Genomic DNA, 24,763 nt, shown 5'->3' on the forward strand with positions numbered 1-24,763 from the left:
GCCCAGGCTGGAGTGTAATGGTGCCATCTTGGCTCATTGCAGCCTCCACCTTCCAGGTTCAAGTGATTCTCCTGCCTCAGCCTCCCTGGTAGCTGGGATTACAGGCATATGCCACTACACCCAGCTAATTTTGTATTTTTAGTAGAGACAGGGTTTCATCATGTTAGCCAGGCTGGTCTCGAACTCCTGACCTCAGGTGATTCACCTGCCTTGGCCTCCTAAAGTGTTGAGATTACAGGTGTGTGAGCCACCATGCCTGGCTTTTTTTTTTTTTTTTTTTTTTTTGAGATGGAGTTTCACTCTTATTGCTCAGGCTGGAGTACAGTGGCATGATCTGGGCTCACCGCAACCGCCGCCTCCTGGATTCAAGCGATTATCCTGCCTCAACCTTCTGAGTAGCTAGGATTACAGGTGTGCACCACCATGCCTGTGTTTTGTATTTTTGTAGAGACGGGGTTTCTCCATGTTGGTCAGGCTGGTCTTGAACTCCTGACCTCAGGTGATCTGCCCACCTTGGCGTCCCAAAGTGCTGGCATTACAGGGATGAGCTACCTATGGAACTCTCAATAATGCCTGGCCAGAAGTTGGTTTTTAAAAGACCACTTTGGCTGGAGTATTGGGCCAGAGTGATTTTCTAAGTTCCCTTCCCAGCTCCAATTTTCTGACTTTTTCACTGTCATTCTAGGCTCCTGGTGAACTGGTTGCCTAAGCAATAAAGGCAGTTTCTGGATTAGAGTGACTGAGGAGCTTAGAGTGGTTCCTTGCTCTTGGGTGGAGTAGGGAATCTGTGTCACCTTGTTCTGCAGGAGATGGAGGAAGTGACTTCCTCAGGGAGGGGTGGGAATCCCATCTTGGAAAACATCCCCAAACCACCTGTATTGTTTCTGCCTCCTGTGTGGAAGTTTCTGCAAATGACACAGTGCTCTGGAATGCACCCCCACAACACATAGCACACGTACACACCCAGTCTTCCATTTACACAGGCATAGCTGTACTTTGTATTCCTCCTAGGATTCAGTTCAAAGCTAGCCTACAGGATGTGGTCGATAAAGAGCTACTGATTGATTAATGAGGAGAGAGAATATTCTTAGCCATTAAGCAAATATTAATGAGTTCTATGAGTATTATGTTGGTCTCTGGGGGGCGCAAGGTGATTAAATGGGTTTCTGGTCTTCACTGAGCTCAGAATTCAGTGGACAGACCAAAAACCACAGACAGCTACAATGCTGGATACAGTAGTTATAACAGCAACATTTACTAGGCCCCTCCTTATCTAGAGGTAGGACAAGTTGGCTTTGGAGCCAGACTACCTGGGTTCAAATCATGGTTTTACTACTTACTCACTATGCATCTTTGAACAACTTCCTTAACTTCTCTATAGGAATAAGAGAACCTACCTGAGTGGCACTATTTTGAGAATTCAATAAATTATTTCATATAAATGCTTAAGTACAAGTGCTCAATAATGTTAACTATTACTAAAATTACCTTAACACCTGCGCTGTATGCTCTTACGTACATCCTTACGAAAGGATCTTAAATCCTTATAAAAACTCTATGAAGTATTATTATCCCCATTTTTCAGATAGGGGAATTGAGGCTCAGAAATGGAAAGGAATGCACCCAAGATCAAACAGCTGATATATAACAGAGACCAGATTCAAGCTCAACTCTGTCTGATTTCAGAGCCCATACTTCCAATAACAAAATGATCTCCTTTTCATAAAGAGCCCCAGCACACTACCCAAGACACAGCAGAGAATTTATAAAGGTAGCTATGGTTCTTATGCCATTGTCCCTAGGGTTTCCAGCTGTAGATGCTGTAGAACCCAGAGAAGAGGCCTCTCTTTCACCCTAAAGGGATGTGAGAAGGGTTTAAAGGTACTAGGTGCCAACCACAGGCTTTGCTTGGGAGTTCCACGGTTTCCCTCACTGTGGCTTGGGATGCTAATATGGAACCTATACTAGCACCACTAAATCAGACCCAGAAACTTCCCCCAGGTGTCCAAACACCTGCATGAACAGGCAGGCAGTTTCCTCTAGGTTGACTTCTTGTCTGGCCCTACACATCTCTCAGTTTCATCACTCAGCCACCAGCCCTGGGCCTCATGTGTGCACCTGCTGCTTGACCCAGTCCCAGGAGACACTGAGCCTTAGACTTGGGCTCCCTCTCTGGACCTTGCCCCAAAGGGCTGTTTCTGAGTGACTCCCTGGGACTTCCCTGACATGGTAACCCCTAGGGCTCCAACTGAATGTGGGTACTATGAGCAAAGGGAAATTCTTCTCACTGAACAGCAGACAGAGAGTGGTAGAACAAGGGGTGGTTGTTCTTGTACTGGATCAGAGATAAGCATGGGATGAGACTCAAGCACACTGGATTTTATGTTTGAGCAGCACTGAACCTGACTAGGTTAGGACTCCCAAACTGCAGTCCAGCCTAGGCAGGTAAGGACATCCTGCAGCTAGGCATTAATACTCATTTCTATTTCCCATCTGAATCACACAGAGTCTGGCCTTGCCTGGTAATTTGACTGCAGAAGGTAACCCATGGCTGAAGCAAGGCAACTCAAGCCTCATAGAAAGAGGAAAGGGAAAGACTCAGCATTTGGTGAGCTTTTACTCTGCACTTGGTACTGTGATAAGTGCACTTTACTTACAGCATTAATTGTTAGGAATGTTTGTTGACCCAGTCACTAAACACTCAGCCACCAAGTACTAGGCCCAACAGTAGCTGTTAAGAGAGAATAAGACACAGTTTTTATTCTCAATAAGCTCAGTGCACTTCATTTCAACCCTCTGAAATAAGTATTTCCATTTTATAGATCTTTAGGCTCACAGAGGGAAAGTAACTTGTCCAAATTCATGAAGCCAGTTAAGTGGTAAGATACTGCTTCCACTCAAAAAATGCTTGTTGATTGACTGACTGAAGGAATGAATAACACAACTACAGCTGTGACTTTAGTCAAGTAGTAGCAACAAGACCTAATATTTATAGTTCTCAAAGTGCTTTTTCATCTATCATCTCTTTGGGCCTCCCTGCTAGCCCACGAGGGAGGCAAGGCGGGTGTTATCTTTCTTCAACATATGAGGCAACGGGCAGAGCTTGGGAAAGAGGCTTAAGGCCACAGAGCAAACAAGGAGTGGGGCCATCCTGGAAAAACTCCAGAGTTCCCACAATGCCATGTTTAATCATTAAAACATGTGTCACGCACCTACTGTGTGCCAGGCATGCTTCAACAGACTTTAAATATTTAACCCAGTGCCGGGCGCGGTGGCTCAAGCCTGTAATCCCAGCACTTTGGGAGGCCGAGGCGGGTGGATCACGAGGTCGAGAGATCAAGACCATCCTGGTCAACATGGTGAAACCCTGTCTCTACTAAAAATACAAAAAATTAGCGGGGCATGGTGGCACGTGCCTGTAATCCCAGCTACTCAGGAGGCTGAGGCAGGAGAATTGCCTGAACCCAGGAGGCGGAGGTTGCGGTGAGCGGAGATCGCGCCATTGCACTCCAGCCTGGGTAACAAGAGCGAAACTCCGTCTCAAAAAAAAAAAAAAAAAAAAAAAAAAAATATTTAACCCAGTAAGTCTTCCACTTTGTCAACAAACAAGGAGGTCCTTGGCAAGATAAAATAAAATATGCCCCATTACCAAATGCCTAGTCAACAACACTGGCCAAACCTCTGCTGTGTACAAGTTATGACTTGGGGTCCTTGTGCAGGAGGTAGGGGACAAGGTTGTGAGCCAAGGCCCCAAGCTTCAGGTACCTTAAAAATCTCTAAACTCTTGGTCCAAAGATATCCACATATTCTGTCAGCCTGAAAATTCACTCCTGGAGAGTAGATCCAATAGCAATCACAACAATTTGTTTACCAGTGATTGTAATGTGACAAGAATAGTAATAATAGCTTGTTATATTAAGTAATTCCTGTACGCTGGGCTCCTTGGTAAGTGCTCCACGTACCTTATCAATTATTTTCATGTTCTCAAGAGTGTTTCAAGTAAAGCAATGTAGGCCAGGTGGTGGCTCACACCTGTAATCTCAGTAGTTTGGGAGGCTGAGGCGGGCAGATCACCTGAGGTCGGGAGTTCAAGACCAACCTGACCAACATGGAGAAACCCTGTCTCTACTAAAAATACAAAATTAGCTGGGCATGGTGGTGCGTGCCTATAATCCCAGCTACTTGGGAGGCCGAGGCAGGAGAATCACTTGAACCCGGGAGGCGGAGGTTGTGGTGAGCCGAGATAGTGCCACTGCACTCCAGCCCAGGTAACAAGAGTGAAATTCTGTCTCAAAAAAAAAAAAAAAAGAAAAAGAAAGAAAGAAAAGTACTGTATGGTGTTATCTCTTTTTTTTATACATGAGGAAACTAAGGCTGGGAAAGATTAAGTAATTTGCCAAGGATAACTATTAAGCAAGTGAGACTCATCAACTCAACACTAGTTTGTCAAATTTCATATCTGACTCTTAATAATGATGGAATTTCTCCCAAGGAGGCAAGGCAGACACCAGGAATACCAGGAGCAGCTGCTGCCTGAGAGGGTGGGGGGGCCTCCAAAGCCTCCAGTAGAGTCTTCCTAACCCCTTTCCATCAGGTTTTAACATCATACTGAGACAGGGAGGTAAGGAAAGAACGGTTACAGGCACTCAATCTATCCTTAGGATGACAGGGTCTGGCCATCTTTTTTGACCCTCAGGGGAAGTTTATGACCTCCTATTGGTCACTCACCAACCCTCCAGAGAGGAACAGAAGAGGGCAAGGGCATGGGAGTCTTTTTTCCCTGGGTTGGGGGGCACACACCAGGAAAGAAAGCAGCAGCAGTCTTACTGGCCTTTTCCTCCCCTGGGCAAGAAGCCTGTACATGTGATATGGTGTATGTCATTCACATGGAACCCCCTTGGGAAAATGCCAAGGCACCTTTTGGACCCAAGAAGCCTCAGAGAAAGGAGAGACTGGCAAAGCCCTGAACTGCAAGCTAAGCTGACAATTTCTAAGCATTGTAACTAGGTCATCAGGTTCTTGGAGAAGCCAGCTGTGGCTGGGGGATGGGGAGGAAAATTTTGCAGCCTACAAAGATCCCTACTTCCCTTTAGGCCCCACCCTCCCTGAAATCTGCACCTGCTCTCAAACTGACTCCTCCCCCAAGCTAAGCCCAGCTGTCAACGGCTCCCAATGCCCCACCCCTACCTTCCTTGGGCCGGAACCATGGAGGCCTCTTGGGCAAGAGGTACCTGATTGCCACCTGAGCTTTACAGAGAAGGAGCTGTGGGGCAAGGGAAGGAATGGCCTCTCCTGGAAGATATTTCTTGCTCCACCAGGGCGGCAAGAAAGTTAGGCCCTTTTGGGCCTGCCTAGGGTACCCTTCCTGGCATTTTCACTGCAGGTGGCAGGAGACAGGTGATGTTTACCCTGCTGAGGCCAGAGTTGCCAAAAGGCTTCAATCAATCCTTTGAATCTGCACCTGGCCCTGAGTCCCAAAATAACAACCAGGGCAGCTTACCTGATCTGCAGGTTGCAGGTGCTTCTGGCTTTTCTCTCCCTGCAGCTCTGCCTTCTGAGCCCTGGCTGGCAAGAGATTCTTTTTTCCAGGGGTTACTGGAGACCTGACTGCATCCCACAGATGCTCCAGGCCTCTCTCTATTGGGCCCACCTTTACCATCAACCATCCCCATCCCTCTGCCCAGAGGCCTCTGTTATCATTCACCTGCTTTTTTCCCTGACCAGCTTTATTGCTGACCCAGACCATCTTCAGTTCTTGCCAGTCGGCCTCCTCATCATCTTCCAAATGCTTCACACATACTCCACCCTCCAGTTCTGTCTGGGTGATTCTTACCCATCTGGCCTGCTCGCGTGTGTGCGTGTGACTAGCCTGATCCTGTGTGTGTGTGTGTGTGTGTGTGTGTGACTAGCCTGATCCTGTGTGTGTGTGGGGGGCGGGGGCAGAGTCTTGCTCTGTCACCCAAGCTGAAGTCAGTGACACAATCTCAGCTCACTGCAACCTCCACCTCCTGGCCTCAAGCGATTCTCCTGCCTCAGCCTCCCAAGTAGCTGGGATTACTGGCATGTGCTACCACATCAGCCTAATTTTCAGTAGAGACAAAATTTTGTCATATTTGCCGAGCTAGCCTTGAACTCCTGATATCAAGTGATCCACCCACCTCAGTCTCCCAAAATGCTGGGATTACAGGTGTGAGCCACCGCATCCAGCCATAGCCTGCTCTTGTTACATTTTTTCACTTAGTTAAAACCTTCATGGTCCACATCTTCCTAATACATAACGATGCCTAACACTGACTGAGTATATTGTATGTCAGATGCTGTGCAAGGTGGTCTACACAGTCGCTTATTCATTCAACAAGTATTTGCTGAGTGCCTCCTATGTACCAAGCAGTCTCGTAGATGGTGGGGATGAAAGACAAGATAAAGCTCCTGTACTCTGAGAGCTTATGTTTTACTACAGGAGACAGATAGTAAACATGTAAACATGGTGGCCTCTAGGGAGGTGATATCTGAGTTGATAACCCAAACAAGAAGAGAGAGAGCCCTTCATTTCTATTTTAAAGGGGGTGGGGAAAAAAAGGAGAGTGAGCCCTGATCAGATCTATAGGACAAGTGATCCAGGCAGAGGAAAAACAACAAACTTATGAGGAAGAGATTACTATCATCTTCATTAAGAGGTCAGTATTATCTCCATTTTGCAGACCAGGAAACTGAGGCCTTAGTGGGAATTGTACAAAGCCACGTTGCTGAGAAAGCTGTGATTATTCAAACCCTCAGTGACCTCTCCTTCCTGATACTTTCCACTGTTGGCACAGTAAAGAGCCTGGATTGGCAATGCAGTTGGCTAGGGAAAGGGTGCCAGCTGATGATACAGGATGAGGATGGAGGCCTCTGGGCCCAGTAATCAACTGGATAGCTGATGGTGGAAGTGGGCCCATTTGCCAGATGCCCATTTGCCAGAGGCCCAGGGCAATGCACCTGTGGGCTCAACCTCTTCTGCTTTTGGAGTCTGCTTCACAGATTTGGCAGTTTGCCTCAAGCCATTCACCAAGTGTTTGGGGTCTATTCCTACTGCTTCAAATGAGTTTGCTTCCTTAGGGGCAGAGACTTTTTTTGTAGCCTAACCTGTATCTAATAACAACCCTTCATGTTCATTGAGCAGGCCCTGGCCGAACCCTTATCCAACCCCAGGCTCTGAGCCAGGTAGTCAGGGAAAATAAGCCAGTCTGGGCTTGCAAAGAAGTAATGACGCTTATAGGCTTTTGCGTCAGACGCATCTGAGTGTTGGACCCAGCTCTGCCTCTTATAAGATGTGTTACTGTGGACACATTACGGAACCTAGATTCTCCATCTTCACAGGAAAGCATTCATAAGAACCAAATAAAATGATATATCAAAGGCATAAACACAACACCTGGCACAGAGAAAGTAAATACTCAACACATAGTATCTGTTATTATTACTAAAAAACACATCTACATTTCATTTTCTCTTTCTTTTTTTTTTTGAGACAAGAGTTTCGCTCTTGTTACCCAGGCTGGAGTGCAATGGCGCGATCTCGGCTCACCGCAACCTCTGCCTCCTGGGTTCAGGCAATTCTCCTGCCTCAGCCTCCTGAGTAGCTATGATTACAGGAATGCGCCATCATGCCCAGCTAATTTTTTGTATTTTTAGTAGAGACGGGGTTTCACCAAGTTGACCAGGATGGTCTCGATCTCTTGACCTTGTGATCCACCTGCCTCGGCCTCCCAAAGTGCTGGGATTACAGGCTTGAGCCACTGCGCCTGGCCTTCACTTTCTCATTTATGCCTCACTTAGTCTGGTGGCTTGGCATTATTCTCTCAGGCTTATGGATGAGAATTTGAAGCTGATTTACTTTGTGTTATGCCACCAGCAAGGAGTCAAGCTGTCTCAAATGTGAGGCCAGAGTTTTGTCTGTGTATGTGTTGAAGGTAATTAATACATATCAACTATAATGCATCTTTCCTGGTGTGTCTGGGAGCTGAGGAGGATAGATGACACATGTAGACTGATTCAGATGGCAGAGGGACACCAGCAAGACCCAAGGTGTGGGGTATGGGAACAGATCATTGAGGGATGGGACTCACTTCCACTTAACCACAATATCCACAGAATCTCTATCTAGCACATTACAAAGCATTTGTCAGTATTTGCTGGTTTAACAAAAGAAATGAAACTACAAGGACAGCTCCAAGCCACACATGCAGCTTTAGGAGCAGGAGACAGTATTGATAACACTGTGTTAAAAGCCAGAACATGAATTCTAAGTCTGATACTGCCATTACTGTGGGACAAGCCCCCTTATCTTACTTTCCTCTCTGGAAACAGGGCTGAACATACCCACCTCACCTACTTCACTGGGGAAATAATTTATAAAAGGAGTTTGGTAAATTAAAAATATTATCATGCACATAAAAAGAATAATCATGACAATACAGACTACTAAGGCAGTAAAGTGTGAATCTCAGGCTCTTCTTGGTACTAGCCTGTGAAGCTCTGGACATATCGCTTTTCTCTGAGCCTCAATTTTCTCAAACATAAAATGAAGGTAACACTACCTACTTTGCAAGATTTTTAAGGACTGGAGATCAAAAGGACAGGCTTTAGAGTAAGAAAGACCTGGTTTCAAATCCTGACTCTGCCTCTTGCTAACTATAAGCCCTCCCAAATCTCAGTGTCCTATAATGATAAGGTTGTTGGGGTAGTAACAGAGATGGTGTCACTAAAGGCTGTCACACAGTGAGCACTGGACTAATGCCAACAGTCATCCAGACAATAGTGAACTGGAGGAGGGAACACAGTGTAGTGTTTAAAAGGGGGAGGTTGGAAGCTACCCTCTCAGGCTTTGCCACTTACTACCTGTATGACTTTGCACAAGTTGTTTAACCTCTCTGTACCTCAGTTTCCTCATGTGTGAAACAGGGATAATAGAAACTGCTTCAGAGTACTGCTGTGAGAACGAAATCAATTAATAAATGTAATGCACTTTGAACAATGGCTGGCATAGAGTAAGCACTCAATAAGTGTTAGATACTATTAATAGTAGTGTTAACAATAATATTAATCACCAAATGGAATAAAAGGGAGGGACTGTTTATCCTGGGACATGGGTATCCCATGAAATAATTACAGAGAAGTCTCAGCAGCTGTTTATAGGCAAGTTTTTAGCCTCCAAGACTCTATGGAAAGGACATGAAGGTTGGGGGCTCCTGGGCAAATATCCCAGTCCCACTGACCAGAAGGCCAGCCTCTAGGGAGGCGAGTCAGGCTCCTTGGAAGGGACACTGTGTTCCTATCCCTGCCTGACTCAGGGGAACAAAGGCACGTGTGTCTGTGTGTGTGTGGCCAGGGAGGAGGGAGAGGAATGTTTCCCTTTCAAGAGAGGAACAAAGGATCTGAGGCATAGTTGAGTGCATTCCAATCCCCTCCCAGGCCAGCTCCCATTCCTCAGATGATTGTCCAACAAGGTTTTCAACCTTCTAGCTTCCTCCTCAAAGGTGACTGGGGGAGGGAGAGGAAGGCAGGCTGTGTTTCACTCCACCCTCTGTCATCAATTTCCAAGAGGCAGGATTTATATGTGCCGAACCTCAAGATATCCCTTAAGAATCCCATCCTATGCAGCGGTGGGATCGAAACCCCTAGAGGAACTCAGGGTTAATGGATGACACAGGGCAGTGCAACAGGTTTAATGCACCTCCAGGGGATGTCCAGGACTGAAACTGCTAATGGGTGATGGAGCCAAGAAGAGAACCTAGGAATTGTAACTGACCCTCCTCACAGTCTAGCCTAGGGTAGGGGGAAATGGCCTGGCAGAACCAAGCAGAAAGGCATTTTCTAAATCTTGAAGGGATGCTCACAGCTGGAGGGAGAAGCCAGGAGAAGGAGGAAACGGTAGGGAGCAAAGAAAGTAACTGACAAGAAGAAAGGCAGGGACATGTCCAAAAAAAAGCAGTTTTGAGCAGGGAGGGTGGCCCTCTAGGGATCGCTTTCCAGTTTCCACACTCTTGCAGGCAGGGCTGGGACAGGAAGCAGTCCATGGAAGTCACTGCAATGGCATTTCCTGAAGAGCTGGAGAAAAACCTCCAGTTCCGAGGAGAGCACTGGAGGCTGCCCAAAGAGTCCTGTGGCTCAGCGTTCGCTGGAAGACTCAAACTTGGCCGGAGAGTCTCATCAGGGATGAAACCAAGTAGCAGACTGTCCCAAAGGCAGTTTCTTTATTCAAAAACACAATTTCAAAAATCAATATGTAATAAAAGAGAAGCCAGATGATGTGAGTAAAGAGCCTTAGGATGATATGAAAGCCTTAAGGCATGAATTAATTAACCAAACCTTCAGAAAAAGGTGCTATTATCATAGCATTTACAAGTTAAGAGACTTGCCCAAGGTCATACAGCAAGCCAGTAGTCAAGTTCCAATTTGAAAGTCCAAAAACTACCTCTTCCTCTGGATGTAACCTTGGGCAAGTCAATTCATCTCTCACCTGATTTCTCTCCTTTGAAATGGAGATGGTATCCTTCTTACCCACCTCTCCGGGTGGTTATAAGGATCAAAAAGCCAAGGTGGATCTGAAAGTAGCTTTGGAAACTGTAAGGTGTTACATAAATGTAAGGTATTACTATTGTGGGCTCAGTGATAAAGTAGCCTGCCTTGACACTGGGTTTAGTTAAGGTGCTGACATTATCTGTCAACAGTAGAGAGCCATTTTAAAACATAATTAATGTGAAATATGCCATAATGGTGGAATCTGTCACAAGGCCTTAGGATAGAGAGGACCAGCATTCCTATACTGTCTACTTCAAACCTTCCATCTTGCAGAAAGGGAAGCTGTGGCCTGGGAGTAAAGTGACTTGGCCAAGGTGAGACTGAGAGTAGAACTGGGTTTCCAACTCTAAGACCAGTGCTTATACCACTATGGCACACAAATACTACGGAGCTCCTGCTGCAACAGAACTGCTGCAAGGGCCTGCTCTGAGATGTGCCGATGAGTCACTATGGTGTTTAGAAAAAGGAGAGTGGGCCAGGCGTGGTGGCTCATGCCTGTAATCCCACCACTTTGGGAGGTTGAGGTGGGAGGATCAAGTGGTCAAGAGATTTATACCATCCTGGCCAACATGGTAAAACCCCATCTCTACTAAAAATACAAAAATTAGCTGGGCGTGGCGGCGTGTGCCGGTAGTCCCAGCTACTTGGGAGGCTGAGGCAGGAGAATCACTTGAACTTGGGAGGCGGAGGTTGCAGTGAGCGTAGATCGCGCCACTGCACTCCAGCCTGGTGACAGAGCGAGACTCTGTCTCAAAAAAAAAAAATAAAAAGGAGTGGATGCTTAAAATTCTGTGAATGAGTCTCTGACATGAGTTCTGTGGTAAAGATAATAAGAATAATGATACCAACAAGGCTCTAGGCTCTATGCATCTCAGGCATACCTCACTGTGTCTTTACCACCACCACCTGTGAGGCAGGTATTATTTATCCTAAGATTCAGAGAGGTAAAAGGAGCTTGCATAGGTAGACATGGACGAGTTGGGAACTGAACTCAGACAAATTGCACTGACTCAGACAGAAATACTATTGGAGTAGAAGAAAACCATTCATCAGGTATCACATTTGGAGAGAACTATTCCCAAAGAACATCTAGTTTACTTAACTCTGATTTTAGGACCTCCAAGTAGATGAAAAATATGGTTTCCAGGACAGCTGGATACATCAGTATACCTCGTGCAAGCCTAGTCTTAGTCTACAGTACCCCCTTGCCACACTTCCACCTCTAGGTCTAAGCCACCATTCTTTTTCACCTGGCAATTGCACCAGCCTCTTCACTGGGCTCCCTGCTGCCACCCTTAAGAATTCAGACCATATCACCGCACTCCAAAGCCTTTGGCCTCTTATTCCACCAAAGCCAAATCTTCATCATGGTCTGTAACACTCTATGTGATCTGGGCCCCATCTACATCTCCACCCTCCTCCCCAACCATTCTCTCCCCTCATTTTCTACCTTTTTCCCCTTTGCTGTTTCTTCTCCAGCCACACTGACCTTGTTCATCCCTGAAAATGCCAAGCATGCTCCTTCCTGAGTCCATTCCCTCTGTTTGAAACGCCCTTTGGTACCTACATCATCTACCATCTCACCTCATTCAGCTCTTGGCTCAAATATCACCTTTAGGTAATACTTCTATTGGGACTCAGGACATACCATCCCAAAATATGACTGTAGGAAACCAGAATATGCCATCCCAAAAATAAACTTCTTTGGCAGAGTTTAAGCTGGTTATTCTGAGAAACTGCAGACACGAGTAGCTCTGAAAAGCTGTCCTTTGTAAAAGAAATTCACATCTAAAAAGGAAATCTCCACGAGTAAAAGTATCTGTATTAGGAAGAGGGCTGCTCCACACAAACTTTAGTACCACAGAGACTTTTTTTTTTTTGAGACAGGGTCTTGCTCTGTCACCCAGGCTAGAGTGCAGTGGCATGATCTCGGCTCACCGCAACCTCTGCCTCCCAGGCTGAAGTGATCCTCCCACCTCAGCACCCCACTACACAGAAGCTAGGATCACAGAAGCACGCTACTACCAATACTTTCCCTTACCCTGCCATAACTTGAGCTGCTGCCACTCAAGCCCCTAACAGAAGTCCCAAGCCCCATATTCCTTCTTTTTTCTTTTCTTTTTTTTTTTTTAGACAGACTTTCACTCTTGTTACCCAGGCTGGAGTGCAATGGCGCGATCTCGGCTCACTGCAACCTCTGCCTCCTGGGTTCAGGCAATTCTCCTGCCTCAGCCTCCTGAGTAGCTGGGATTACAGGCACATGCCGCCATGCCCAGCTAATTTTTTGTATTTTTAGTAGAGACAGGGTTTCACCATGTTGACCAGGATGGTCTCGATCTCTTGACCTCGTGATCCACCCGCCTCGGCCTCCCAAAGTGCTGGGATTACAGGCGTGAGCCACCGCGCCCAGCTTCTTCTTTTTTTTTTTTTAATTTCTGCAACTTCTCATGCGGTTGTAAGAGGACTCTATATTCTTTTTTGTAGCCCAGAATGCTATATAAGCTTCAATTATCTGACCCTTCCTTGAGCCTCATATTTTGTAGGACTCCTGTGCATACCGATGTAATTAATTTTTTTTTTCCCTCTAGTTAATCTGTCTTTGTCAATTTAATTCTCAGCCCAGCCAAAGAACCTAGAAGGGTAAAGCCTTTTTTTTATCCCTTACACCTTCTTTGATCACTCTATTAAAACTACAGCCCCACCCTCCCTTGCTAGACATGCCCTATGCCCCAACCTGCTTTATTTTCTTCATAGCATGTGCAGTCATCTGTTATAAACATGTAATTATATATTTATTGCCTGTCACTCCTTATTGGAATGTGAGCTCCATGAGGACAGAAACTTAGTTTTGTTTGCTTTTGTTTGCTGCTGTATTCCCAGTACCTAAGATTGCCTGGTACATAGTAGGAGGTCAATAAACATTGTTTGACTCAATGAATGAATTAGTAGGTAAACAGCCACTCCCATTACTGTTATTCTGGCTTGATAAGAGTCTGTTTCTTCAGAAATTTGGTGGGTTTCTCTTTCATTAGGTCTCTACTATGCCCAAGGCCTCTGCTCAGTGGTGAGGAAACAAGCATGGACAAGATGTGGCCTAGACCCTGAGGAGCTCCTAAATCTAGGAGAGGGCAAATCTGTTAGAAATGTCTTCTCTACACTAATTTAAGCTCTACAACTGTTAACTTCTTTTCATGTAACCAAGTTTTGCCAGGTACCATACCAATTAAAAAAGGCTCAGGCCCTCTTCCTTCAGAGATCTGAAGCTGGTGATCATATTCTCCTCGGTCTTCTCTTCCCAAGGCTAAACAAAAAGACCCAGTGGGATTGTCTGACTCAGGTCTGCCAACTGGGAACAAGGAAGACAGACTACCAGTTAGAGGGGCAGAAGACAAGAGGATCCAGGAGCAGAGTTGACTCCTTCAAAGAAAAAAGAGGGAGTCCTTAGGGAAGACTCTACGGAATTAGGTTGGAGGTTGGGTGGGGATAGGGCCCCTGCTTAATTAAGGCAGTAGGAGATTATGCTTCCGGAAAAAAAGCAGCACACTGGGAATTACCCCTTGTCTATCCATATTAAACTCAGGCAAAACCACAGTTGCTGAAAGAAGGCCATGATGGAAGGCTGAGGGCACTGGCAAAATCAGGAAGGTCGGACGTAGAGGAGGATGTTCAAGCCCACTGGCCTCAGGATAGACATCTGCTGAGGGAAAGGACAGAGATAACAACTGCTGCTTCATGCAGCCCAAACAAACCTGGGGACACCCATACAAAAGTCAAGAAAACTCTCCAGGTTCCATTGGAGCCCCCTGAAAAAATACCCAGGTAAATTTTGACAGAAGCTAAAGGGCTCCACAGGGCTATTGGGGAAATTATTCCTTGGAAGTCTGGAAAATCCTGTGATGGTAACAGAATTTTAAGAGCAACCTCAAACGTACACTCAGAAGAAGTAGGTGTTTCAAGGGGGAGCCCCTGAGACACTTCTATTTCATTTTGGGACCTGAATAAGATTACTAAAAATTTCCACTTTTGGGGTTTCTAATGGGGTTTCCCCAAGAAAAAACGCAGAACTGCCACCATCTGCAAAGGGAGCTGAGGTGCTTCAACTAAGCATATATCCATCCAAAGAAGCCAGATTAGGCAATAAGAGATCTATAGAATTGCAAACCACTGAGCCATACAGCTTAAAAAAGGCTGTATGTTTCTTTCCCTCAACACTTCATTGCTTCCAACAATGATGTTTCCATCAGGCTAAAGGGTTTCTTCAGGGACAGCAATCCCAAAGCGGACAGGCCCATCTGAGTCCCTTCCCATATTCCCATTGGAAAGCACCAGAAACACTTGGTCCCTTTGGGGAAGGTCATACATACAACACTCCAGATGAGTATCACAGGGACTTTGTTTCTTAAAGAAAAACTCTAGGGGGCAGAGTCAGTTCCCTGAAGGGAGAAGCCCATTCATTAAAGTGTTTCTACCCTACAATTAAGGCAGGGGAAGGGCTTTTGTTCTAGATCCTTTACTAGAGTCAAGCTATGGCAGCTGGCTATCATTATTCCATTTTACAGGTGGGAAAGAGATGGACAAGAGAGCTGAACAGGTTCAGCATTTCATCAGGTGACTGTAGGGAGGCAGTAATCTGGTTGAGAATCTAGACTTTCAGTCCTTGAAGCATCACTCCACCTTAAGTAGAGAGACCTGGGGCAGGCCACCTTCTCACCACTCGCACACAGTTGTCATCTATTGGCAGGGCTGAGAGGGTTTTAACAATGAAAAAATTGGCTGGGCGCAGTGGCTGACCCTAGAATCCTAGCACTTTGGGAGATCAGGAGATTGAGACCATCCTGGCCAACGTGGTGAAATCCTGTCTCTACTAAAACACAAAAAATTAGCCAGGCGTGGTGGCACGCGCCTGTAGTCCCTCCCAGCTACTCGGGAGGCTGAGGCAGGGGAATCATTTGAACCTGGGAGGCGGAGGTTGCAGTGAGCTGAGATTGCGCCACTGCACTCCAGCCTGGTGACTGTGCAAGACTCCGTCTCAAAAAAAAAAAAAAAATTTAATAAACAGCTCACCCTGGGCAAAACCCTGATGCCCACATGAAACCTGCCATGTCTGAGTTTTACCAGTGCCAAAATATGAGGCTACCAATATGCCTCTGGGAACCAGCTACTGCCAACTATCCTTCCCATGGCTACCTGAACAAAGCCAGTTATCAGTCCAGAGTGAGCACCTTCACAGGCATGGTTTGCTTGGCCCAATAGCATCTCTGGCTTTCTGGGCCAGCCTGTCAGGATCACTTTATTACTCCCTGGACAACCTGATAGGATGAAAAGTGTTTAGGCTTTAGAGTTACGCCAACCTCGGTGTAAATTCCTATTCGGACACTTACCTGGCTGAGGGACACCTGGGGACAGTCACTTAGCCACAAACAGCTTCACGTGTAAACTGGGAATAAACTCATCTACCTTGGAAGATTACTTTGGAATATATGAATCAGCATGCCATTTCCATGCTGTACCATGTGTGGCTTATGAACAGCGGCTAGTACACTGCCAGCTTCACAGTAGATGCTCAATAAATATTGGTTGCATAAGAAGAGGACCTAACACAGTGTCTAGTACTTAACAGGTACTCAAGAAAGGCTAATTTCCTTCCCCTTTCCTGTAGGGAGGCTAAATTTAGAACACAGCCCTGAATAGAACAGCCCATAACTCCTACCCTCAAGGATCTCCCAACCACAGCCTCCAGGATAGTTACAAGATGCCACCACAGTAGCCAGCCGGTGTACAGTTCAGAACAGGATAGTACCTGAGAGGAAGGGGGCAGGCACCTTCTATCCAGGCTCAAAGGATCCTGACTCAAATGTTCTTTTCTCCCTGGCCTCAGGGAGAGAATGTATGCTCAGAAATGGTTCTGACATAACTGGCTCTTCCACACACAACCCCTCTGTTTACCAAGAGGAAGTGACATGTGGTATGTTGTCCAACGGGCTCTGATAATTCTTAAGCAAAGAGATGGAAGATGGAATTTCAATCCAATGGCGATCTAATGAACTTGCCCAGAGCTGCTGTGTCTAAGGTCTCCTTCACATGCACCACTGGGCAGCTGGCAATTCTCTGGTAGGGGTAGCCCTCTGCAGAGGCTGGCTGGCAGACCAGGCACCTCTCCCAGACTGCCTTTTGTTTACAGCTGGCAACACCCACCTGGTATTAGGACCACTGGCCAAAGACAATAGTCAGGCAAAGTGGGCAAGTGGCCTCAATCCCTACTTGGAGATGCCTCAGAGGGTGTGTGTGTGCAGTACTGGCATCCTGTCCGTCCTGTAATCAGCTGAACAAATATTTGCCCCAAAAGAGAATCAAAGCAGGAGGGAATAGGAGAGGTCACTGAACAAACCAACAGGAACTATTTAATCATTTATTCTCTCCAGGGAGTTCATTTACAGAAAGGCTTTCAAGTCTAGTCAGCCTTAGCTCAAGAGAGCCCACCACCTTTACCTCCCCTGACCCCACCCCAGTTATCTAACCTCTATTGACTTGACCCCCTTGCCTTTTACAAGAGCTGGCACAGGAGAAGAGCTGAAAAAGTTGCAAAGAAATGGGAAATGAGAGAGGGGGGTGGGGTTCCAGGGCCAACCAGGAGGTCTCTCCTCAGTGGTAAAGTGAAGTGCCTGCCACGCCCTAGGCCCAGCCTACGGACAGTTGCATTCTTGACATTCCTGAGTCCATGGTGCATGGCCCCTTCCACCTCAGCTCCTTCAATGGATGACTTATTTTCCACAGCTTGTTGCTTTTCTGCATACTCTGAGAGGATAGACTACCTCTCATAAACCCTGCACTCCCCTAGGTAGGGAGATAAGCAAGGAAACAGGACTGAGTTCACTGAAGAGCAAAAACTGCCCATAGTGACCACTGGTAAAGATGCTTTCACCACCATCTCATCCTAGCTCAGTGATGGGCAAGAGAATTCTCCCTCCCTGGAAAAGGAATTTGGCTGGTGTCGGTCACTATACTCACATTATCACCAAGATTTACAAGACTCTGTAAGGCAAAGAGGGCTTGCCACATTTTTTAGTGGAAGAAACTATGCCTCAAGAAAGTAACCCAGCCTGTCCAAGGTCACACAGCTGGTTACATGACAGGGCTAGGACTTATACTGGCATCTGAAGTCTGTAACCAAATCTCAATGTCCCACAGAGCCCCAAAGACTGGGTTCTTGCTTTGCCAGCAAACAGTGCTTGAAGAGGCCCCCAGGGCTCTGGCCGGAAAGTAACAGGGAGAGCAGCTGGGGCTCCCCAACCGACCCCAGGCAGTGAAGTGCAAAGTCCCCGGGCTTAATGTGTGACACAGCAAGTGTTCCACAAACAAGGCAACCAAGCAGAAAGTCGCACACTTTGGGGGAAATGAACTTAGGGCGCGCAGTGCAAACACAATCTGCAGAGCCTACACTGCCCTAAAATCTGACAACTCTCACCCACCTCAACCCAGTGGGAACTCCTGCCTGGCCATGCCCTAGTCTGAGAGGAGAGTGCCACACATGCAAACTCTGAAATAAAGGGAACTTGATTTGGGGGAGAGAAGCCCAGGATAGGACTGAGACGCCTTGCAGGGAACAGACGGACAGGTCTGTGGGTCACTGATGCTCATGATCTTCTCCACGCATTATACTCATCACCGCTTTGTGTGTGAACCACTGTATAAGGTAAGGGAAACAACTAACTTCCTAGTCTCACAGGTTAGGGACTTAATGAACACATAGGCTATAGTTTTCTTTGCGGAGAAACTGGAACACAAGTACAGAGGAGTGGAGTCATGGGGGTGACCAGAGTGAAAGCTGCCTGATCTTTGAAGCACAGGGTCATTTTGTAAAATGAGACCAGTCAGGTCTCCTCAACTATCAACATCTCCAACAATCACCCAACACAACAGAAAGAGATACAGAAGAAGGGCTGTTGGGGATCTCCGACCAGAGGCCAAAGAAAAAGGACACACAAGGGGCTCGGTTCTTACCCAGCCGCCGTTCTCCTGGATCCAAGGCTCTAGGTGGTCATTCAGGTAAGTGGCCATCCAAGCTGCGATCCGACTCACCAATACTTGCATCTCCTTGTCTACGCTTTCCACGCACAGTGCCCCGCCGAAGGAGAAAAAGGCCACAATGCGACCCCAGTTCACCCCATCCCGGAAGAGTTCGTTCACTACCTGTTCAAAGCTTTGATACGCTGTCCCGGGGGTGATGTGGAGCTGGGATGTCAGGTCACTAAATGCCCGCCGGTACCGCAGTTCAAACTCGTCGCCTGCCTCCCTCAGTGCTTGCTTTATTGCTGCCATGGGGATCACCTCCCGGGCATCCAAACTGCTGCTGTGGCCCGTGGCTCCATTCACCGCGGGGCTGTCCGCCAGGTGCCAGGCTGGGTTGCCATTGATGGCACTGGGGGTCTCCATCTCCGAATCAGTCCCTTCTGGGGCCTCAGTCCTGTTCTCTTCCACATCACTAAACTGACTCCAGCTGTATCCTTTCTGGGAAAGCTTGTAGGAGAGAAAGTCAACCACCAGCTCCCGGTTGCTCTGAGACATTTTTATAATAGGGATGGGCTCAACCAGTCCATTGTCCAAAACACCTGCTCACTGAGTCTGGTCTCTGGTTAGTGATTCTCTTCTAAGATCCAAAGCCAAGATAAGATTCTGAAGAGAGAGAAAGAGCTTCAGGAAAAAAAAAAAAAAATTAATATGCATGCCATTTACCCTAAACATCCCATTCTCCCTCCAGGAACCAAAACTGGTTTCTTTGTGGCTCTTAGGAAGTCTAGGTTCCAAGATACTTCAATTAAGTAAAATCGAAAACACCAAGAGTGGGCTCTGAATCTCCCACCAGCCTTTTCTACCCCAGCCACCCTCTCTTCTCCGAAATGCCTTCCTCGGAAAGTCACCCCTGGGCAGTCCCCCCCGACACCCCCTCCCCCGCACCACCTACATTCAAATCTGCCTTAAGCAAAGGCAGGCAGGTGCAGCCCCCGGAAGATCTTTTGTATCACAGGTCGGGAGAGGAGGTGGCGGCCGGGATGCCGGTAACTCAGCCGGCCTCGCGGCGGCTGGCAAAAAAACCAGCTCCGACTACAGGGATCATGCGACCCGCAGGCTGGGAGCCCAGAAGGCGACACAGGAATTGCGAAGCTCAGGAACCAGCCCCCTCGCTTGCTTCCTCCTCCATCGCCGGGATCGAGGGCGGCCGCTCTGCAGCCGCGGCCTCCTGCCACCCGGGAGCCCAGCCCCCTCGCTCTTGCACGCCCCTTGGCTCTCCGCCTCCTACTGGGAGCCAGGAGAACTCTCCCGGAGGTGGCTGGTAGAATTTAGCTAGGTTTTCTCTTTTTTTTTTTTTTCTTTCCTTTTTCTATTTAAGCACCAGCCCAGGGTGAGGTGGAGACGTCCGAAACCCTGAAGGGACTTCTCAATGGGGTTCAAGGTTTCGACGAGGGACGCAGGGACGGGGAAACTGCCTCGGATCTGCGATCTGACTCCGGGAAGGCCACCCCCAGGCGTGTCCGGGAGGTTGAAGGCCAGAGACCCCCGACAAATGCCGCTGGTTTTCTTTGAATTCCCCAAAGGCCCTGAACGTGGCGGTGGGGGATTGCCGGGTCCTCCATTCCCCGCACGGACACAATGGCTGCCGGCGCCCTGCACAAAGACGGGGTGAGGATGAGGCGCTGGGCCTCTCCTCCGGTCAGAAAGAGGGGTCGAGGCCTGCTCGACGGCCCCCACAGCTGAGACCACGTTTTCCTGGGGACAGGCCCAAAGTGGCTTCCTAGCGCACCCGGGAGGGCTCCAGGGCCGGGGACTGCACCTCTCCGGAGCCCAGGGTGGGCGGGCTGCGGCCTCGCGGCTTCTCGCGCTCTCTAGGCCTGGTACCCGCCGAGCCACCGCCCCGTTGCTAGGCAACCGCCCTCCCCCGGGGGCGCCCCCTAGACCTTTCTGGGAGGACGGGTCTCACCCCCGGCGGCCCGCCCCAGTGCAGCCAATCAGCGAACGCAGCCGGCACGGAAGCGAAACGGCGAAGGCTCCCATTGGGTGCAGCGGCTGTCACGCACAGGGGAGGCGGCGCTCTCACCTGCGAGCCCCGCGAGCCGTGGGGGACCATAGCCCCCTTCGTCGGCCTGGTAGCTTCCAGACGCTAGACCTCTTCGCGGCCGAGTTCCGCGCCGCGGACCCGGGCTGGCCTACCTGGCTGCCGGCCTGCCTGGCTGACTGCTCGCGCCGTCTCTCCCGAACAAGCCGGCCTCAGTTTCCCCTGAAGAGACAGGGGAACTTGCAAGCTCAGTCACTTCCGGTGCCGCGGCAACGCGCGCGAGCCCGAGACGCAAAGGGAGTGCGCGCCTAAAGTGATTGACATCAGGACCAGGGAGAGATCGCCCCCTTGCGGTAGATCCAGGGACTCGAGAGACGCAAAGAATCATTTATAACCAGATTTTCATTTATTCATTCATTCAGTCAGTTATCAGTCAGTCAGTCAGTCAGTCATCAGTCAATCAGCCTATTTCATCTGTCCGTCGGCTTATATATAGGAAAAGCATCGCTTTGTGGTTAAGCACTTTGTCTGGTTAAGCACTCTGCTAGTTAGGCAAGTTTCTGAATTGTTCTGTGCCTCAGTGTCCTCAACTGTAAATGGGTAATAGTACCAACCTCTCTCGTTGAGCTATTATGATGATTAAAATAGTTATTAATTGTAAAGTCTATAGGACAGGACGGGCGCGGTTTCTCACACCTGTAATCCCAGCACTTTGGGAAGCCGAGGCGGGCGAATCACCTGAGGTCAGGAGTTCAAGACCTGCCTGGCCAACATAGTGAAACCCCAACTCTACTAAACTCCATCTCTACTAAAAATACAAAAAATTAGCCTGGTATAGTGGTGAATGCTTGTAATCCCAGCTACTCGGGAGGCTGAGGCAGGAGAATTGCTTGAACCCAGGAGGCAGAGGTTGCAGAGCCAAGATCATGCTACTGCACTCCAGCCTGGGTGACAGTGAGACTCCGTCTGAAAATAAAAAAGTCCATAGGACAGTGTATGGCCCGTAGAATAGGCTGCATAAATTCATTCAACAAATGTTTAAGTTGCTGAAGATAAGAGGAACAACAGGGTCCCTGTTTTCCTGGATATTTGTGCCCTAGAGTTGGAGAGAGATATAAACTAAGAAAATACCAGCCTGGGTAACATAGTGAGACCCCATCTCTAAAAAAAAAAAATTTAGCCAGGTGTGGTGGTGTGTGCTGGTGGTCCCAACTATTGGGGTGACTGAGGTAGGAGGATCACTAGAGCCTGAGAAGTCCAGGCTACAGTGAGCTGTAGAGGCTGCAGTAAGCAATGATCGCCCTGTCTAAAAACACACACACACACACACACACACACACACACACAAACACACACACAGGCGGTAATTTTCTTTTCTTTTCTTTTCTTTTTTTGAGACGGAGTGTGGCTGTGTTGTCCAGGCTGGAGTGCAGTGGCACAATCATGGCTAACCACAACCTCGGCTAACCACAACCTCTGCCTCCCTGATTCAATTGATTCTTCCGCCTCAGCCTCCTGAATAATTGGGATTACAGCTGTCCACCACCATATCCAGTTAATTTTTGTATTTTTAATACAGACAGGGTTTCACCACATTGGTCAGGCTGGTCTCGAACTCCGGACCTCAGGTGATCTGCTCGCCTCGGCCTCCCAAAGTGCTCAGATTACAGGCATGAGCCACTGTGCCCGACTCTACACAAGGTAATTTTGAATAGTGACTAGTGCCACGAAGAACGTAAAACAGGACGCTGGGTGCAGTGGTGTGATCTCAGGTCACAGCCACCTCGACCTCCCCATCCCAGGTGATCCTCCCACGTCAGCCTCCCCAATAGTTGTTAATACAGGCTTGTACCTCCACACCCAGCTAATTTTAAAATTTTTTGTAGAGACTGGAGTTTCACCATGTTGCCCAGGCTGGTCTCAAACTCCTGGGCTCAAGTGATCCACCTGCGTCAGCCTCCCAGCGTGCTGGTATTACTGACGTGAACCACCACACCTCGCCCTGATTTACATTTTTGAACCTATGGTGTCACAATTATTTCAATGTGAAAAGTATCATTATGGAAGCCTCAGTGTGTTTTGGGAGCCCAGCAGAGGGCAGATAAACTGTCCACAGATAGAGGCTTTACTGAACTGGCCCTCAAAAGAAGGACAGAATTTTGCCGAGGAGAGAAAGGATATAGGAGCATTTTAAGCAGAAGATATTGCTTGAGTGAAGGCCTGGCAGCCCAGCGTGAGAGCCCGTGGTGTCCTGGAAATAAATTGGGATGGCTGAGGGATGTGGTGGAGAGGAGATGGAATGTAAATGTGTATTGATGCGAGCAGCACATCAAACAGGCACCAGAGAGCCAGCGAGGCTTTTTTAAACCAGAAAGAACATGAAGAATTTTATATTTTCGACAGATGGATATAGTATTTTGGGAAACGAATTTTGAAAGTCTTGAAAATGGCTCTCAAATGATCTTTGACTGGAATCTAATTTAAAGAAAATAAGTTAGGGCCGGGCGCGGTGGCTCACGCCTGTAATCCCAGCACTTTGGGAGGCTGAGGCGGTGGATCACCTGAGGTCAGGACTTCCAGACCAGCCTGGCCTACATGGAGAAACCCTGTATCTATAAAAAAAAAATAAAAGAAAAGAAGTTATATTTAAATCTAAAGAAAATAAGTTTTCTTTTTTATGCTTCTCTGTACTGTCTACACATGACTTTGTATTTTTTTTTTCTTTTGAGACGGAGTCTCGCTTTGCCACCCAGGCTGGAGTGCAATGGCTGGATCCCGGCTTACTGCATCCTCCACCTCCTGGGTTCAAGCGATTCCCCTGCCTCAGACTCCTGAGTGGCACACACCACCACGCCCAGCTAATTTTTTGTATTTTAGTAGAGACGGGGTTTTATCCTGTTGGCCAGGCTGGTCTCAACCTCCTGACCTCGTGATCCACCTGCCTAGGCCTCCCAAAGTTCTGGGATTATAGGTGTGAGCCACTGCACCAGGCCTTTCTTTCTTTTCTTTTTTTTTTTTTTTTTTGAGATGGAATCTCAATCTGTCACCCAGGCTGGAGTGCAGTGGCATGATCTCAGCTCACTGCAGCATCTGCCTCCCGGGTTTAAGCGACTCTCCCACCTCAATCTCCTGAGTTGCTAGGGACTACAGGTGTGCACCACCGCATCTGGCTAATTTTTCTTTTTTTGTTTTTGTTTTTGTTTTGTTTTGTAGAGAGGAGGTCTCATTATGTTACCCAGGCTGGTATTGAACTCTTGGGCTCAAGCATCTTTCTGCCTCAGACTCCCAAAGTGCTGGAATTGCAGGTGTGAGCCACCACTCCTGGTCTGTTTCTGAGATTCTTTTTTTTTTTTTTTTTGAGACAGGGTCCCGATGTTGCCCAGGCTGGAGTGCAGTGGCACGACCAGCCTTGACTTCCCAGGGCCACGCAGTCCTCCCATCTCGGCCTCTCTAGTAGCTGGGACCACAAGTGTGTGCCACTAGGCCCACCTAATTTTTTTTGTTTGTTTGTTTGTTTTTTTTTTTTTGAGGCGGAGTTTCACTCTTGTTACCCAGGCTGGAGTGCAATGGCACGATCTCGGCTCACTGCAACCTCCGCCTCCTGGGTTCAGGCAATTCTCCTGCCTCAGCCTCCTGAGTAGCTGGGATTACAGGCACGTGCCACCATGCCCAGCTAATTTTTAGTATTTTTAGTAGAGACGGGGTTTCACCATGTTGACCAGGCTGGTCTCCATCTCTTGACCTCGTGATCCACCCGCCTCGGCCTCCCAAAGTGCTGGGATTACAGGCTTGAGCCACCGCGCCCGGCCCTGTATTTTTTTTACACAGGGTTTCGCCATGTTAGCCAGGCTGGTCTTGAACTCCTGACCTCAGAGATCTGCCCACCTCAGCCTCCCAAAGTGCTGAGATTACAGGTGTAAGCCACCATACCTGGCCTACTTTTTAAATGAGAAATTTGAAAAACATATGAACACACACAGACGTATATATAAAAATGTGTGTGTGGATAGATATAGATATATGAGGTATCTGTACTTGCATTAAAGTCTTTGAATCACTCTTTCTTTTTTTTTTTTTGAGACAGAGTCTCATTGTGTCGCCAGGCGCCAGGCTGGAGTGCAGTGACACGATCTCGGCTCACTTCAGCCT

The 24,763-nt window shown here is 47.9% G+C and overlaps 1 protein-coding gene across 4 annotated transcripts in view; it reads right to left on the reverse strand.

Annotated features, from left to right (window-relative positions):
- The window catches only part of BCL2L1 (BCL2 like 1), a 63,916-nt gene extending 43,062 nt beyond the window's left edge, over positions 1–20,854 (reverse strand). The window contains exons 1-2 of one of the 4 annotated variants that reach the window (XM_010342555.3): positions 20,770–20,854; positions 18,565–19,254 (exon numbers count right to left, since the gene is read on the reverse strand). In XM_010342555.3, the coding sequence (XP_010340857.1) occupies positions 18,565–19,128 (564 nt within the window). In that variant the 5' untranslated portion in view covers positions 19,129–19,254; positions 20,770–20,854. Of the gene's footprint in view, positions 1–18,564; positions 19,255–19,525; positions 20,269–20,656; positions 20,739–20,769 lie in introns of those variants that run through there. The other 3 variants (XM_010342554.3, XM_010342553.3, NM_001280000.1) reach the window with 3 other exon arrangements.
- Between the last annotated feature and the right edge of the window lie 3,909 nt (positions 20,855–24,763).

The sequence above is a fragment of the Saimiri boliviensis genome, chromosome 9 (assembly GCF_048565385.1).
Source record: "Saimiri boliviensis isolate mSaiBol1 chromosome 9, mSaiBol1.pri, whole genome shotgun sequence".
NCBI classification, from domain to species: domain Eukaryota; kingdom Metazoa; phylum Chordata; class Mammalia; order Primates; family Cebidae; genus Saimiri; species Saimiri boliviensis.